The following is a 13,215-nucleotide window of genomic DNA, read 5'->3' as shown; positions in this document are numbered from 1 at the left end:
CTGCCTGATGAGCCTGAGCCCCACGCCAGCGTTCCTGTGCTCCAGGCAGGGAAGGAGGGTGACTCTGCTCAGTGCAGAGCTCTGTGCTCTGGGGTCTGCTTTCTGCAGGAGGCATATGGGATTTGGGGAGCCAGCAGAGCAGAGAAAGGACCTTCTGGGTGCAGGACACAGAGTAGACACAAGAGGTGGCAGCAGCATGGAAGAGAAGGTGGGGTAAAGCATGGAGCCCAGAGCACTGCCTGCCCAAAACTGGCAGCACAGCTTGGGTTTTCACAGCAAGGACTTTGTCATCCTGGAGGCCAGGGAGAAAGTTCTCAGCCATTAACCTCATGTTCTGCCAAGAAATGGCTTTGGCAGGCAGCTGCCACCCATGCAGCTCCAGAATCCACAGGCAGGTGAGAGGCTGCCTGGCTTTGGCAGGGCTTGGTGCTGCCCTACAGGGATGTTTGGACTCAGTCAGGAGTGAGTCCCTCTTGGTCTGCCCTGTGCCATGGCAGGGGGATGGTGGGAGGCATGATAGGGAGGAGGGTTCTCCCCCTGGGATGTTGGTGCAGGGACCAAATCTCCCCAAAAGTGATGAGGGAGACAAAGAAAAGGAGAGCAGCAGGATGAGAATGCAATGGGTAGCCTGGAGGAGTTCAGGGGACAGGAGGGGACATTTATTAAGCAGAGGAGCAGCTCTGCCCACAGCAGGGGTGACCTATGCCAGGCTGAGGTGTGCTGGGGGCTATGCCACAGGGGGGGAGAGCCACTGGCTCCCTGTGACACTCTCACACACATCCCCAGCCTGCTCCTCCTCCAAAGGCAGGTGTCTCCCACAGTAAAAAGGACACTACAGACAAACCAGCTCTTAACTGCCTCCTTCTCCTTTTGTTGTGGGAAAAAAAAAAAAAAAAAAAAAAAAAAAAAAAAAAAAGAGTAATCATAGCTTAGCTCACAGGGATCCCTTCAGATGTTGCTTCCAGGCTTGGTGTGTGTGGTGGCCTCTGCCCTCTGCACAGGCACAATGACAGGTCTCCAGGCTGACCAGCAGGATGGATATGATAATTATGCAGGGATATTTTTTCCCTGCTTGGCACTGCTGGTCACAGCCTATTATTGTGCCTTTGCTATCCCAGCGTGGGAGCTGGGGCAGACCCACACGCGCAGCCCGTGCAAGAGCCCTGCGTGATTTTTTTTTTTACCACTTGGTGCTTGTAATGCTTCTGGTTTTGTGTGCTCTGCAGTCCAGGGCTGGGGGAAGGGACCGAATTTGTCCTGGCTCATACTGGGATGACTGGCGGCTCTCCCAGCCCTGCACCACCTTTGCAGGGGGTGGTTGGTGCATCCAGCACAAGGGCAGTGGAGCTGGGATCCCATCCTGCTCTCTCCTAGGCTGCTGGGAACCAGAAACTACCTCCATCTCATCCAGCAGAGCAGGAGCAGCATGTCTGAGCCCATCTTCAGGGCTCCCACACCAGGCTCCCAAAACCTCCACGGGCGCCTTGCATCAAACCTGCTCCCACAGCGAGGGGGGGGGGGAGGAAGGGTCAGACCCTCCGTGCAGTCGCTCCTTAAATTACAAAAATAAAATTTATAAAAAGGCAAGGAAAAAGTGAAAGAGAGCTGTAAGTGCTCCAGAGAAGAAACCCGGCGGGGCAGGGAGGCCTCTCTCGCCGTGGAGACGTGCGGAGGCTGCGGTACTTTCCCCGCGCTGTTCCCGGCGGGGTCCGCACTGCCGCTGCCCCGAGCCCAGCGGGGCCGGGCCGGGCTGGTGCTGCTGCATGGAGCACAATGGGGCTGCTGGGCAGCGGGGGGAGGACGAGTGCATGTGAATATTGCAAATATTCCAGTTCGTTTACGAGGATGGGTGTTTGTCAGTCATGCATATATATTTATTCTTATTTTTTATTTTTCTTTTTTTTCTTTTCTTTTTCTTATTTTTATTTTTAATTTTGCAAGTGGCAGAGCCAAGTTGGTTCAGCCTTTTTCCCCCTCCCCAGTTCAAACCAGAGCTTCAACCCCCCCCCATCACAGACTTGCAGGGTGCCCTTTGTCCCCACAGAAAGCAGCTGGGGGAAGAGTGGGTGCTTGCAAGCACCTTCCCGGCTCTGGCACAGCTAAATCTGTCCCCAGTCTGGTGCTGAGCAGAGGCTGGGGCCCCACTCGTTCAAGCTGGGATCCAGGGATCCCCTCCTTTCTCATGGAAGGCTGTGGTGAACCTGCACTCATCCCACTCCAGGGCCAGGGACAGTGCTGTGGTTTGGTGGCTCTGCATGGCTGTGTCCAGGTGCTTCAGTGGTCAGAGAAACACAGAATATCCTTGAAGAGACACACGAGGATCATCGAGTCCAACTCCTATCCCTGCACAGCTCAGCCCCAAAACCCCCATCATGTGCCTGAGAGTGTTGTCCCAATGTTTCTGGAACTCTGTGAGGTTTGGTGCTGTGACCACTTCCCTGGGGCCCTGTTCCTGTGCCCAGCCAGCCTTTGGGTGAGGAACCTTTCTCTGACATCCAGCCTAACCCTCCCCTGACACAGCTCCATGCCATTCCCTCAGGGCCTGCCACTGTGATGCTCCAGCTTGCTGCCTTGGCTATTTTGAGGGTTTTCCCCTCTAGGTAAAGCTTCCAGCACCCGGTGAGGCTGTTAAGAGAGTAAGAGCATAAAAGCCAGACTATTCCTGCCTCTCATGGAATGTCTTTTTTTTTTTTTTTTTTTTTTTTTTTTCCACAGCTCCTGCCTTTTCCTCTGCAAGCCCCTGGATGGAAAAGTGGGTGCATGCATTGCTCACAGCCTGATGCGTGGAAAAGGTTGGCTTTTTTCCTCTTACCCTCTTCACAGCCTCACTGAGTGCCAGAGGCTTTTCTTAGAGGTGGGAAAAGCCCCAGCACAGCCAAGCTGGAGCATCACAGTGGCAGGCCCTGAGGGAATGGCATGGAGCTGTGTCAGAGGAGGGTTAGGCTGGATGTCAGAGAAAGGTTCCTCACCCAAAGGCTGGCTGGGCACAGGAACAGGGCCCCAGGGAAATGGTCACAGCACCAAACCTCACAGAGTTCCAGAAACATTGGGACAACACTCTCAGGCACATGATGGGGGTTTTGGGGCTGAGCTGTGCAGGGATAGGAGTTGGACTCGATGATCCTCGTGTGTCCCTCCCAACTCAGGACATTCTCTGTTCTGTGGGTGAGCCGGACGTGGCTGGGAAACGCCAAACAGAGACCACGGGAAACACCTTATCCTCATCCATCAGCCGGTGCCTCGGGGTGACACAGGGACCCCAAAACCAAGGCCCCCAGCTGGCAGCCCCCCCAGCACCGAGCGGGCCGGGGGCTTTGGGGTGTTCAGGGGCTCCCCGGGGGACCCGGGGCTGCCATTCGCTGCGCCCGGGGGTGGGGGAAGGAGGGAGATGGGACTCGACAGCTGCACCCTGGAGACGGAAACTTTCCGCCCCAAGATACCGGGATAAATATAAACCACCTTTGGGATGGCTCTTGGCCGGGACCCCCGGGTAGGGCAGGGTCACCCATGGGAACCCGGCACCGCATCCCGGGGGATCCCGGCCGTACCGGGAACCGTGTCCGGGGGATCCCGGCCGTACCGGGCCCTGTGTCCCGGGGGATCCCGGCCGTACCGGGCACCGTGTCCGGGGGATCCCGGCCGTACCGGGCTCTGTGTCTCTGTGTCCGGGGGATCCCGGCCGTACCGGGCCCTGTGTCCCGGGGGATCCCGGCCGTACCGGGCCCTGTGTCCCGGGGGATCCCGGCCGTACCGGGAACCGTGTCCCGGGGGATCCCGGCCGTACCGGGAACCGTGTCCCGGGGGATCCCGGCCGTACCGGGCTCTGTGTCTCTGTGTCCGGGGGATCCCGGCCGTACCGGGCCCTGTGTCCCGGCCGCTCGCCCCGCACTCGCCGGGATGGCCCCGGAGCGGCCCGCGAGTGCCCTCCAGTGGTCTCTGGAGGAGGAGGAGGATGAAGGCGATGACGAGCAGGCGGCGGCGGCCTCGGGACGGGCCCGCGGTGGCGGCCGGGCCAAAGGGGGTTTGGGGCCGCGGGAGGGGCTGCCCTGAGGAGCCGTGGCTGCCCAATCCCTGGAAATGTTCAAGGCCAGGTTGGATGGAGCTTGGAGCAACCTGGTCCAGCGGGACGGGGCCCTGCCCGTGGCGGGGAGTGGGACTGGATGAGATTTGAGATCCACCGCCTTCACCCTGTGCTGGGGACTGGGGACGTCACACCTTGAATGCTGTGACCAGTTCCGGGCACCTCAGTTCAGGTGCTGGAGCAAGTCCAGAGAAAGGCGACGGAGCTGGGGAAGGGTCTGGAGCAAAACTCCGGTGAGGAGCGGCTGAGAGAGCCGGGGGGCTCGGGGGGATCTCAGTCTCTCCGACCCCCTGAGAGGAGGGTGGAATGAGCTCAGTGTTAGCCTCTTCTCTCAGATAACAAGCGACAGGATGAGAAGAAACGGCCTCAGGTTGTGGCAGGGGAGGTTTAGATTCGATATTAGGGAAGTTTTTATATGGAGAAGGTTGTCAGTCTTTGGGACAGGCTGCCCAGGGCAGGCACCGTCCCTGTAAGGGCTTAAAAAACGCGTGGATGTGGCACCTGGGGACATGGTTTAGTGGCGAACACGTTGGTGCTGCTGGGGGAACGTCTGGACTCATTTATCTTGGCGATCTTTCCCGCCCTAAACCATTCTGTCCTTCCCCATCCCGTCGCCGCTCGCCGACGCGCGGATCCGCGGCCGCCCGGAACCCTGGTGCGGGGCGCGCGTTTCCCGCGGGCGGCGCGGGCGCCCGTACCGAGGCGCGGCGGGGGAGCGCGTTGCGAGGCGGACCGGGGCGGGCGCGGGCCGCCATGGCGTCGCCCCCGCTGTCGGCGGCGGGCGGGAGCGGCGGCGAGCTCAGCTCGGGCTCCGAGGCGGCGGCCACGGGCGCGGCGCTGCCGGGCCGGGACCTGCCCGCGCTCTTCGAGCAGGCGGCCGAGCGGCTTCCCTCGCTGCTGCCCGCCGCCAGCAAGGAGCAGCTGCTCTACCTGTACGCGCGCTACAAGCAGGTGAGGCGGGACCGGCCCGCGGGCTGAGCGCGGCCCGGGGCGGGCGGCGGGACCAGACCGGTGCGGGGCCCCGAGGGGCCGGGCCCGGGCCTGGGGCTCTCCCGGGGCCGTGTGCCTGCGGGGCTGCGGCCCACAGTGTGGCAGCAGTGCCCAGGGGGAAAGTTGCGTCCCGGGTGATGGCGAGAGCGGGGGCGTTTCCTCCGGGGCAGCGCCGTGGAGGTGGAGGGGGTCCGGTGGGGCAGAGCCCCGCGACATTTGGAGGAGGAGTGGTTGGAAAGTGTCCCCGGCGATGCTGCTCCACAGCAGCTGAATAGAGCCCGAGAAGGCCAAGGGCATCCTGGGCTGTATCAGCCGTGGTGTGACCGGTGAGAAATAACAGAGAATAGGAATTTTCATTTCCAGCAGGACCAGGGCGGTGACTGACCCCCTGCGCTGGGCATGGGTGAGGCCACATCTCAAATTCTGGGTTCGGTTTTGGGCTCCTCCATTCAGGAAGGACAGTGAGGTGGTGAGGCATGTCCAGAGGAGGGAACAGGGCTGGGGAAGGGTCTGGAGCACAAGTCTGCTGAACTGGGAGCTGGGAGCGCTCAGCTTGTAGTAAAGGGGAGTTTCTCAGGGAGAACTTTGTTGCTTTCTGCAACCACCTGAGGGGAGGTTGTGGCCAGGTGGAGGTCGGGTTCTGCTCCTGAGTAACGTGTGAGAGGGCAAAAGAAGATGGCCTTAAGCTGGACCGGGTGCAGTTCAGGATGGACATCAGGAAGAATTCCTCACTGCAGGGGAGGTCAGGCACTGGAAGGGGCTGCCCAGGGAGGTGATGGAGTCACTGCTCTTGGAGGTGTTTAAGAAACGACTGGACGTGGCCCTTGGCACCTGGTCTGGTTGTCAGGGTGGTGATCGGTCTGAGGTTGGACTCGGTGATCTCAGAGGTCTTTTCCAAACCAGGTGATTCTGTAAATCCATCACCCTGGGTGTTGTTCCTCACCTCTCACCCTTGCTCAGGGTGGGTGGCCCTGACTCTGCATCCTTTGAAAAGCAAGAATCAGACTCAAGTCCTGCCAGGAGAGGTCCAAGTTGGATATTAGGAAAAACTTCTTGTCTGAAAGAATGGGCAAACACTGGAATGGGCTGCCCAGGGAAGTGGTGGAATGGCCAGCCCTGGACGTGTTTAAAACCCAAGCAGACACAGCACTTTGCCATGTGGTTTAGTGGGAGTGGTGGTGTTGGGCCAGAGGTTGGACTGAACGACCGTGGAGGTCTTTTCTCACCGTAATGATTCTGTGGCATTGCTTTGGCTTTGTGGTTGAAGTTGGCGTGGAGCACCAAGTCCACGACTGAGCTGGTCGGTTCTGGTTGTAACCTTGAGCACAGCCCCCATTTCCCCTTCAGTCTATGAACTGAAGCAGCTGTGGGATACATCCTGTGGGAATACACAATGTAACTATTCCTACTCCTGCCGGAGAAGTTAACATAAAACAAACCAAACCAAACACCGGTGGCAAAGGACTGTAACAGTCACTTAACTTGGAGAAACAGAAAACTCTGAGTGTTGTTACACCCAAAAGATGAAAGAGTAAAATTCCAAATACCGGCTGGATGGAGCTCTGAGCAGCCTGTTGTAGTGGAAGGTGCCCTGTCCATGCCAGGGGGTTGGAACTGGGTGATCTTTCAACCCAAACCGTTCTGTGATTCTATGGCCTCAAGTGTGTGGCAAGAGGTGCTGCCTCAGCTTGAGAACTGAATCCCCCTCATTTGGACGAACAGACTCAGTTGGGTGTGCACATCTTCCATATCCTCCCATCTGGATTACCTTTGTCCTACCACTGCCATGCATTAGTGCTCTCCATTTTTTTTTGTGCAATATTTAATTATCCTCTAAGCTGGCAGCTCCCAGGCCATGGTTTGTGGACCAGTAATTATGTTAAAAGCAGGCTGGTCACGTGGGGGTTTGTTTTCAGACTGTGCTCGGCGCTTAAACAGGACTCCAGGTTTCTCTTTCACTTGTCAGAAAAGGGAGAGTAGGGAAAAAAAAATATGAGGAGAATTTTGCAATGCCCAGGATGAGAGGACAAAGGTGTCTTTTCTATAATTTTTTTTGTTTGTATTCTCAGGATGCTTGTTGCAAATAATCTCTTTATTTTTTTGCTCTGTTTCAAAAGCATTGTGACTATCCTGGGTGGAAATGGGAAGGGATTGCTTGCTTGTCAGCTCATGGTTATCCACAGACTGCAGTGGGTTTCCTGGTGTTAACTCTGTAAGACCAATCAGGAGTTTAATGTTAAAAACTGCAAAAATCAGAAACTGTTTCACAAGAGTTTTGATACAAGTCAGGAACAGCTGACAATTAACACTTTGTCAGCACAGATTTCCAGTTGCCTTCCACTGAGAGGAACAGGGCACTTCTGTTTCCTTCTCCTGTGTCCCTGACCAAGCAGGATGTGACAGCAAATGTCTTTGTGCTCCTTGGTTTCAGGCTATGCTTGGCTCCTGGATTTCTGTGCCTTCCCAGTTCAGAAAGGTGCTCTCCCTGTTACAGAGTGCCTGGTGCTGGCAGTGGCAATGAGGGGTTTGCTAGCACAGCCACTGCAGGATTATGCCCTGCTAACTTTAAGTTTTGCAGCATCTCGTGCTTTAAATCAAAACGAAGGCACTTAATGCAAGTTTTCTCTATTTAATTATAGCAGCCATATCAGGATGCATAATGAGCTGCTAATATATTACCCCGCTGGACGGTGGAATTGCTGGCACACAAAAGGTGCTGACTCAGATCTGTCCACTGTCCTTGATTTGGCATCCTTGTCTTTTCCCAGTTTAGTGTTTTGTGTCACTAGAGGCTTTGATTTAAGATACAGCACTGTCATAAAAGAGGTGACAGTAACAGCTGAGCTCTCTGTTAAAATACTGTATATTATTTATTTCAAACTGTTTGGGTATATAGGCATTTTCCTGGAATTTTATTACCTTTTATTGGAGGCCATTTCAGGATTTTATTACTTTTCTCTCTGATTTTGTTTATGTGTCAGAGACCTGAAAATAAGGGAATTGCTTAGTTGTCATCTCCAGTGAGGTTTTTAGAAGATGTTGCTGAGTTTATGACTCTGCCCCACAACAGGAGGAACAGACTAGTCCATAAGGCTCTGGACTGTGACTGATTTTTCTTTCCTTCCACTATTTTCTCTGTGGCTTTGGGCAAATCATAGCCTGGGCCTTGTGTCTGTAGTGAAGTGAAGGGAGCGCTTGCCCATCATGTGGAGGATGTAAAAATCTGAGGTTCAGAAGGTGCAGTAATGGAGACCAATGCAGCTGTGGTGATTTAGGTAGGGAAGGGGATACAGAACTTGCTGGAAATTATTGGGCTGGGAAAACTGCCCTGCTGGGAGGGGGATGTATCCATGTAACTGCTGAGAGGTGCTGGCAGGCTGGAAATGCAGTGCTGATGGCACAATGGGGCCTGTACTGTCTCCCAGTGTGGGCTCAAGGATATAATCCCAATTTTGCATGATGTCTTTCAAATATTGTGGAACGTGATGCCACGAGTCTGCTGTGAACACAAGAATTTCTGCCTGGAGCTTCCTGTGGCATGGAACCTGCAATGGCACTGACTTGGCTGTTACCAGTGTCACTCTCTGTCTCTCTGGGACGTGCAGTCCCATGGTTATCGTGCCCCCCTTCTGTGGTTGGTGTTTGCTTGTCCTTCCTTACAGCCCATTTTCATTCAGGGCTTTCCCATGGGCTGGGGCAGAGCTGTGGGCGGGAATTGCTGTTTTGAGAAAGCAATTTAGCTCACTTGGCTTGTGTACAGTGAGAGCTTAGTCCTGCTGCCTGTGGAGGTTCTGTTCCCATTACTGCTCTGTAGGGAGGCTGCAAACACAATTCACCTTACAAGATTTACAATCAGGTAGGAATATTTGGCTGGAACACTCCACTGTATAAATATATTGGCAGAAAAATTAGCAGAGAACAATTTCACCACCACCAGGGAGGGAGAGGCAGTCGTGGGTAAGGTGGGAGGAGAATCTCAAGCTTTCTCACTGTGTGGAGCAGCAGCTGAAGGTGCATGGGGATGGTGAACAGCATTAACACATCTCTGAGTGATGCCTTGGGAAGGCTGGAAACAGAGACTGGACAGAGGTAGAGAATAAACTAGGGATTTATTGAAAGACCTCTAGGATCTGCCTTGGGCAGGACAGGGCCTGCCCAGGGCTACACCCAGGGTGGACTAAGAATGGTCACAAAATGGTTGGCTGGTCACAAGGTCTCACACTTTGATAAGTTTTGGTCCATTTGCATATTGGGCTTTAATTGTCCAATTCCAGCTCCAGGTTGTGAGGTCCCATCCTTCTTGTTCCTCCCTTCAGCCACCCTTGTTTGTGCTTTTGGGCCTGAAAGTTGTCCTTGGTCTTCAGCAGGAAAAGGATTTGTTTTGTGTCCCTGCTCTGTGCAGAGCTGAGTGACACTGACTGTGAGCTCAGAACTGCACCCCTGGGCAGCACAGAATCTGAAATACCTGAAAGCTCAAACTTAAGGCATCATGAGCATCTCTCTCTCTTCTGAATGGCATTGACCTTCAGCTCTCAAGTGAAGGCCTCATCCAAGGTTTCCAAATTTATTTTGGGCACAGATGGAGATGTCTGCAAATATTGCCTGTTTGGGGCTGTCTGGGTCACATTTGTGAGACTCAGGAGTATAATGTCTGCAGGTAACTCTGCATGCAGAAGCAATGCCAGGAAGTTTTTAATGCATTCTGGCTGTCATGTTCTTTTAATGCAGCTGATGAACTGTAAATGAGGAGAGCTGAGCATCAAGTGACCAGTCAGCACCCTAGAGACCTTCAATAATTATTTTCTGGACACAGAATGAGAAAGTGTTAATTTAAAATACTAATACAGGCTCTTGGCTTCGTGCTGGCTATGGAGTAAAACAGCTTTTGAGGTCCTCTAGGGAAGTAGCAAGAGGACAGAGTCCTGCACAAAATTTTGCCTTTTTTGTCAGTTTTGGCATGTTTAACTCTCCCTCCTCGGCTGTCGGGTTCACGTCCCCCTTTATTGTTAAATTCCTCGTTGGTTTCTCCTGCATTTTGAGCCTTGCAGCAAAAAGAGAGGAGCCAAAATCTTGTATTTTATTCTTTCCAACAAAACCACTGCAAGCCTTTTTAATGTACCTTAAAATAGCAAGCAGGGCACAAGTGCACTTTTTTCCCCCCTCTTGATGGATGGAATTTAACTACTGTTCCTTGATTTGTATTACTATCAACATTACTAACAGTCTTCCCCAATGCTAGAGCAGCCTTTGAGTGCCAAATCTCCAGAGAGGAAACTGCTGTCGTGTTCTGATGATGGCAGTGGAAAATTAATATTAAAACAGATTTATTTTTTTTATCTATCTTGGCCAATTTCTGCAGGTTGGCTGTTGAACTAAAGAATTGCCAAGCAGGCGTTTTCCATACAGATAATGAATTTGCATTTTATTCCCTAGTTTGTTTTGCTTTTTAAAACAAGTGGTCCAATCACCTCAGAGCACAGAAAAAAACATTTAGACTGCATGAATTGTGACTGATTTATAGAACTTAACTGTTGCTAGCCTATTCTCCTATTTCTCCATGAAATGCAATATGTTGTTTTAAAGACCAGCTAAGATGTCCTAATTTGAATGAATTGCTCACTGGGAGACAGTCAGATGTACAGAAAATTAATTTCAGTTACAGTCACTCGTATCCTGTAACATTTTAAATGAAAACATAGTGTAACTAATAAATATCCCTCAGCATGGGCATGCTCTCTTTAAAGCCTGATTAATGCTTCCATCCTCAGCATAAAATCCCCACTCTGTTAAGGTGAAGAATTGTTGGTTGATTTAAGCACTTCACCTGCCTGAACACTTGAGCATATTTCATAAAACATTTTACTGGATGCAGTTTGGTTTTGCTTGGCTAACAAAACGTTTCTCCAGAAGCCTTTGCCCACCTCCAGGATGTACCTGTGTCCTTTCCCTGGGGTCCCCATCTGTGCTGTGCCCTGTCTTAGGGGGACTTGCTGTGGTAGCTGCTTCCCAGGAGCTGCTGCTCTGGTCCAGCTCTGACTTCGAGCCTTTCACCCATCATCCTTGTGTTAGAAAAATTTTACACATGGAAAACTGCCTGAATCCCACTGGCACCAAGTCAGTTTTACACTGGCTATGACACCTTTTTTCCATATATCTATCCCTGAGTTCTGGCTCGTTCCTTTTCTTCCTTGTGTTTTTTGATTTCACGCCCCCACACACATTTTAATTTCTGCCTTGCTTCTGACAGATTGGTTGTCTCTGGCATTCAGGCCTTGACTTGTCTCTCATGCAGTGCTTCCTGCAGCCAGGTGCCTCAGGGAAAATTCAGGAGCTGCCTGGCATTCCTTTGCTCTAAGTTTGTCCCCTTGCCTTCCAGAGGACCTTGAAAATAATGAAACAAAGTCTGTTTACTTGAGCTTTGTGCGGAAGCAGGTGAATATCAGCTATAATGAGTAATCATCTGTGTAGAAACCCTAATCAACAGAATTTTTCTTTGTACTGGTGGAGGATGAGGCATTTGGCTGGGTAATAAACAGAACATTAGTGAGAAATCACTCGCTGGTTATCCCTGTGGGTAATGCATGCAAAAGAAATGAGCTGCACAACAAAATTGCTTCCTGTGCATCATGCGAAGAAAACCCAGGGATGCAGAGGTGCTAAAGCAGGGATAACATGGGGTTGATGAAGTTGTTTCCTAAAAAAAACCTTTCTTCTGGCCTTCTGACATGGTTACCCTGAAACCATCAGAACACACAATTTTCCTTGCAGAAGTCCCCTTTGTTTTGTTCTGACAGAAGGAAATTTCTTTTTTTTAGGTGAAACTTGGAACCTGTAACACCCCTAAGCCGAGCTTCTTTGATTTTGAGGGAAAGCAGAAATGGTAAGAGGAAATCCTTGTCATTCCTAGCTATTCTGGCTCTACTTTTTTTTGCATCTTGTCTCATCTGTTGACAAATTATGGACCATGGGGATGTCAGCTCAGGGGGCTGCCACTGAAATGCCTTTAAAATCTTTTGTTTAACAAGGAAATGATTGCTGCTATGCCTGATACAGATGTGAAATGCCAGACTCCTGTATTTGCTGTATGGCATGCATACAGCAAAATGTGAAAATAGCTGCAGCTCTGTGAGCACAAACTGTGTTCCAGCCTGGGTCAGGGTCCTCTGGAAGATCCTTTCACAGCAGAGCTGCCCTGACACTGGCCATTCACAGCCCCAGAGAAAACTTGACCATTTCAAGCTGAATCAATGACGGCTTTGCATGCCCGGAAAGGATTTTGATGAATCTGTTTGCTGTGTTCCACTGATGTCAGTATAAAACACCTTGTGCTGTCTGTGAGGGGCTCACTGATGTTTTTGCTCTTAGGGAGGCTTGGAAAGCCCTGGGAGATACCAGCCCTCACCAAGCTATGCAGGAGTACATTGCTGCAGTGAAAAAACTCGACCCCAGTTGGAATCCACAGGTAGGAAACAGGGAAATATCATCTGGAAAGCAAACCAGTGTTTGTCTTTGTGAAGCTGACAGTCGTTCAGGTCCTCACAGGCTTTAATTGCTGCATGGCAAACTTCATTTTGAGCAGATTAAAGTCTAAATTCGTTTTTAAAACTCTCCTTTTGTTATGACTGAAGCATGAAGAACCATCTCTTTCATTCATAATCATCTTCATTACAGCGAGAGCATGCACAGGGTTGGTTTGGCTGTAGTGATCTAATTTATTTTGCTCTTATTGGTTCATGCTGTATTTAGCATGTAAAGATACTTTTTATCCTTTTCTCATCCTTCTCTTTTCAACTACTATTTAAATGTTGATCAATAGAAAGCAATCTCCATGAAAGTGACATGAACTGAATGATCAATTCTAAAAATGTTTCCTTTTTGTTTCCATGCAGCAAATTACCAAATCTGATTATGATTAGGTACTCCAACATAACAAGTCTGTATCTGTGTGTTATAAGGGGACTGTACTGTCATTTTAATTAATTTGTCTTTCATCTACCAGGTTTATTACTTGATTGAATCCTTAAGGATATCTCCTGTTTACAGACTGACTTTTATACAATTTTTAAAGAGGATTGCTCTTTAGAAAAAGTATAGCCTTTGGAAATAGAGTGGAGATATTTCACTAATAGTAAAATGCTGAAGCC

At 51.3% G+C, this 13,215-nt stretch overlaps 1 protein-coding gene across 1 annotated transcript in view; it reads left to right on the top strand.

Annotated features, from left to right (window-relative positions):
* Nucleotides 1-4,834: 4,834 nt before the first annotated feature.
* Nucleotides 4,835-13,215, top strand: part of ACBD6 (acyl-CoA binding domain containing 6) — a gene marked incomplete at its 5' end in the record, with an annotated part of 81,852 nt that continues 73,471 nt past the window's right edge. The window contains 3 exons of the mRNA XM_083867079.1: nt 4,835-5,032; nt 11,887-11,951; nt 12,437-12,533. Of these exons, the coding sequence (XP_083723205.1) occupies nt 4,835-5,032; nt 11,887-11,951; nt 12,437-12,533 (360 nt within the window). The remainder of the gene's footprint in view (nt 5,033-11,886; nt 11,952-12,436; nt 12,534-13,215) is intronic.

The sequence above is a fragment of the Zosterops lateralis genome, assembly GCF_965231275.1.
Source record: "Zosterops lateralis genome assembly, chromosome: 9".
Lineage (NCBI taxonomy): Eukaryota > Metazoa > Chordata > Aves > Passeriformes > Zosteropidae > Zosterops > Zosterops lateralis.
Note: the sequence above shows the minus strand (reverse complement) of the source record. Positions and strands in the feature narration are given on the sequence as shown.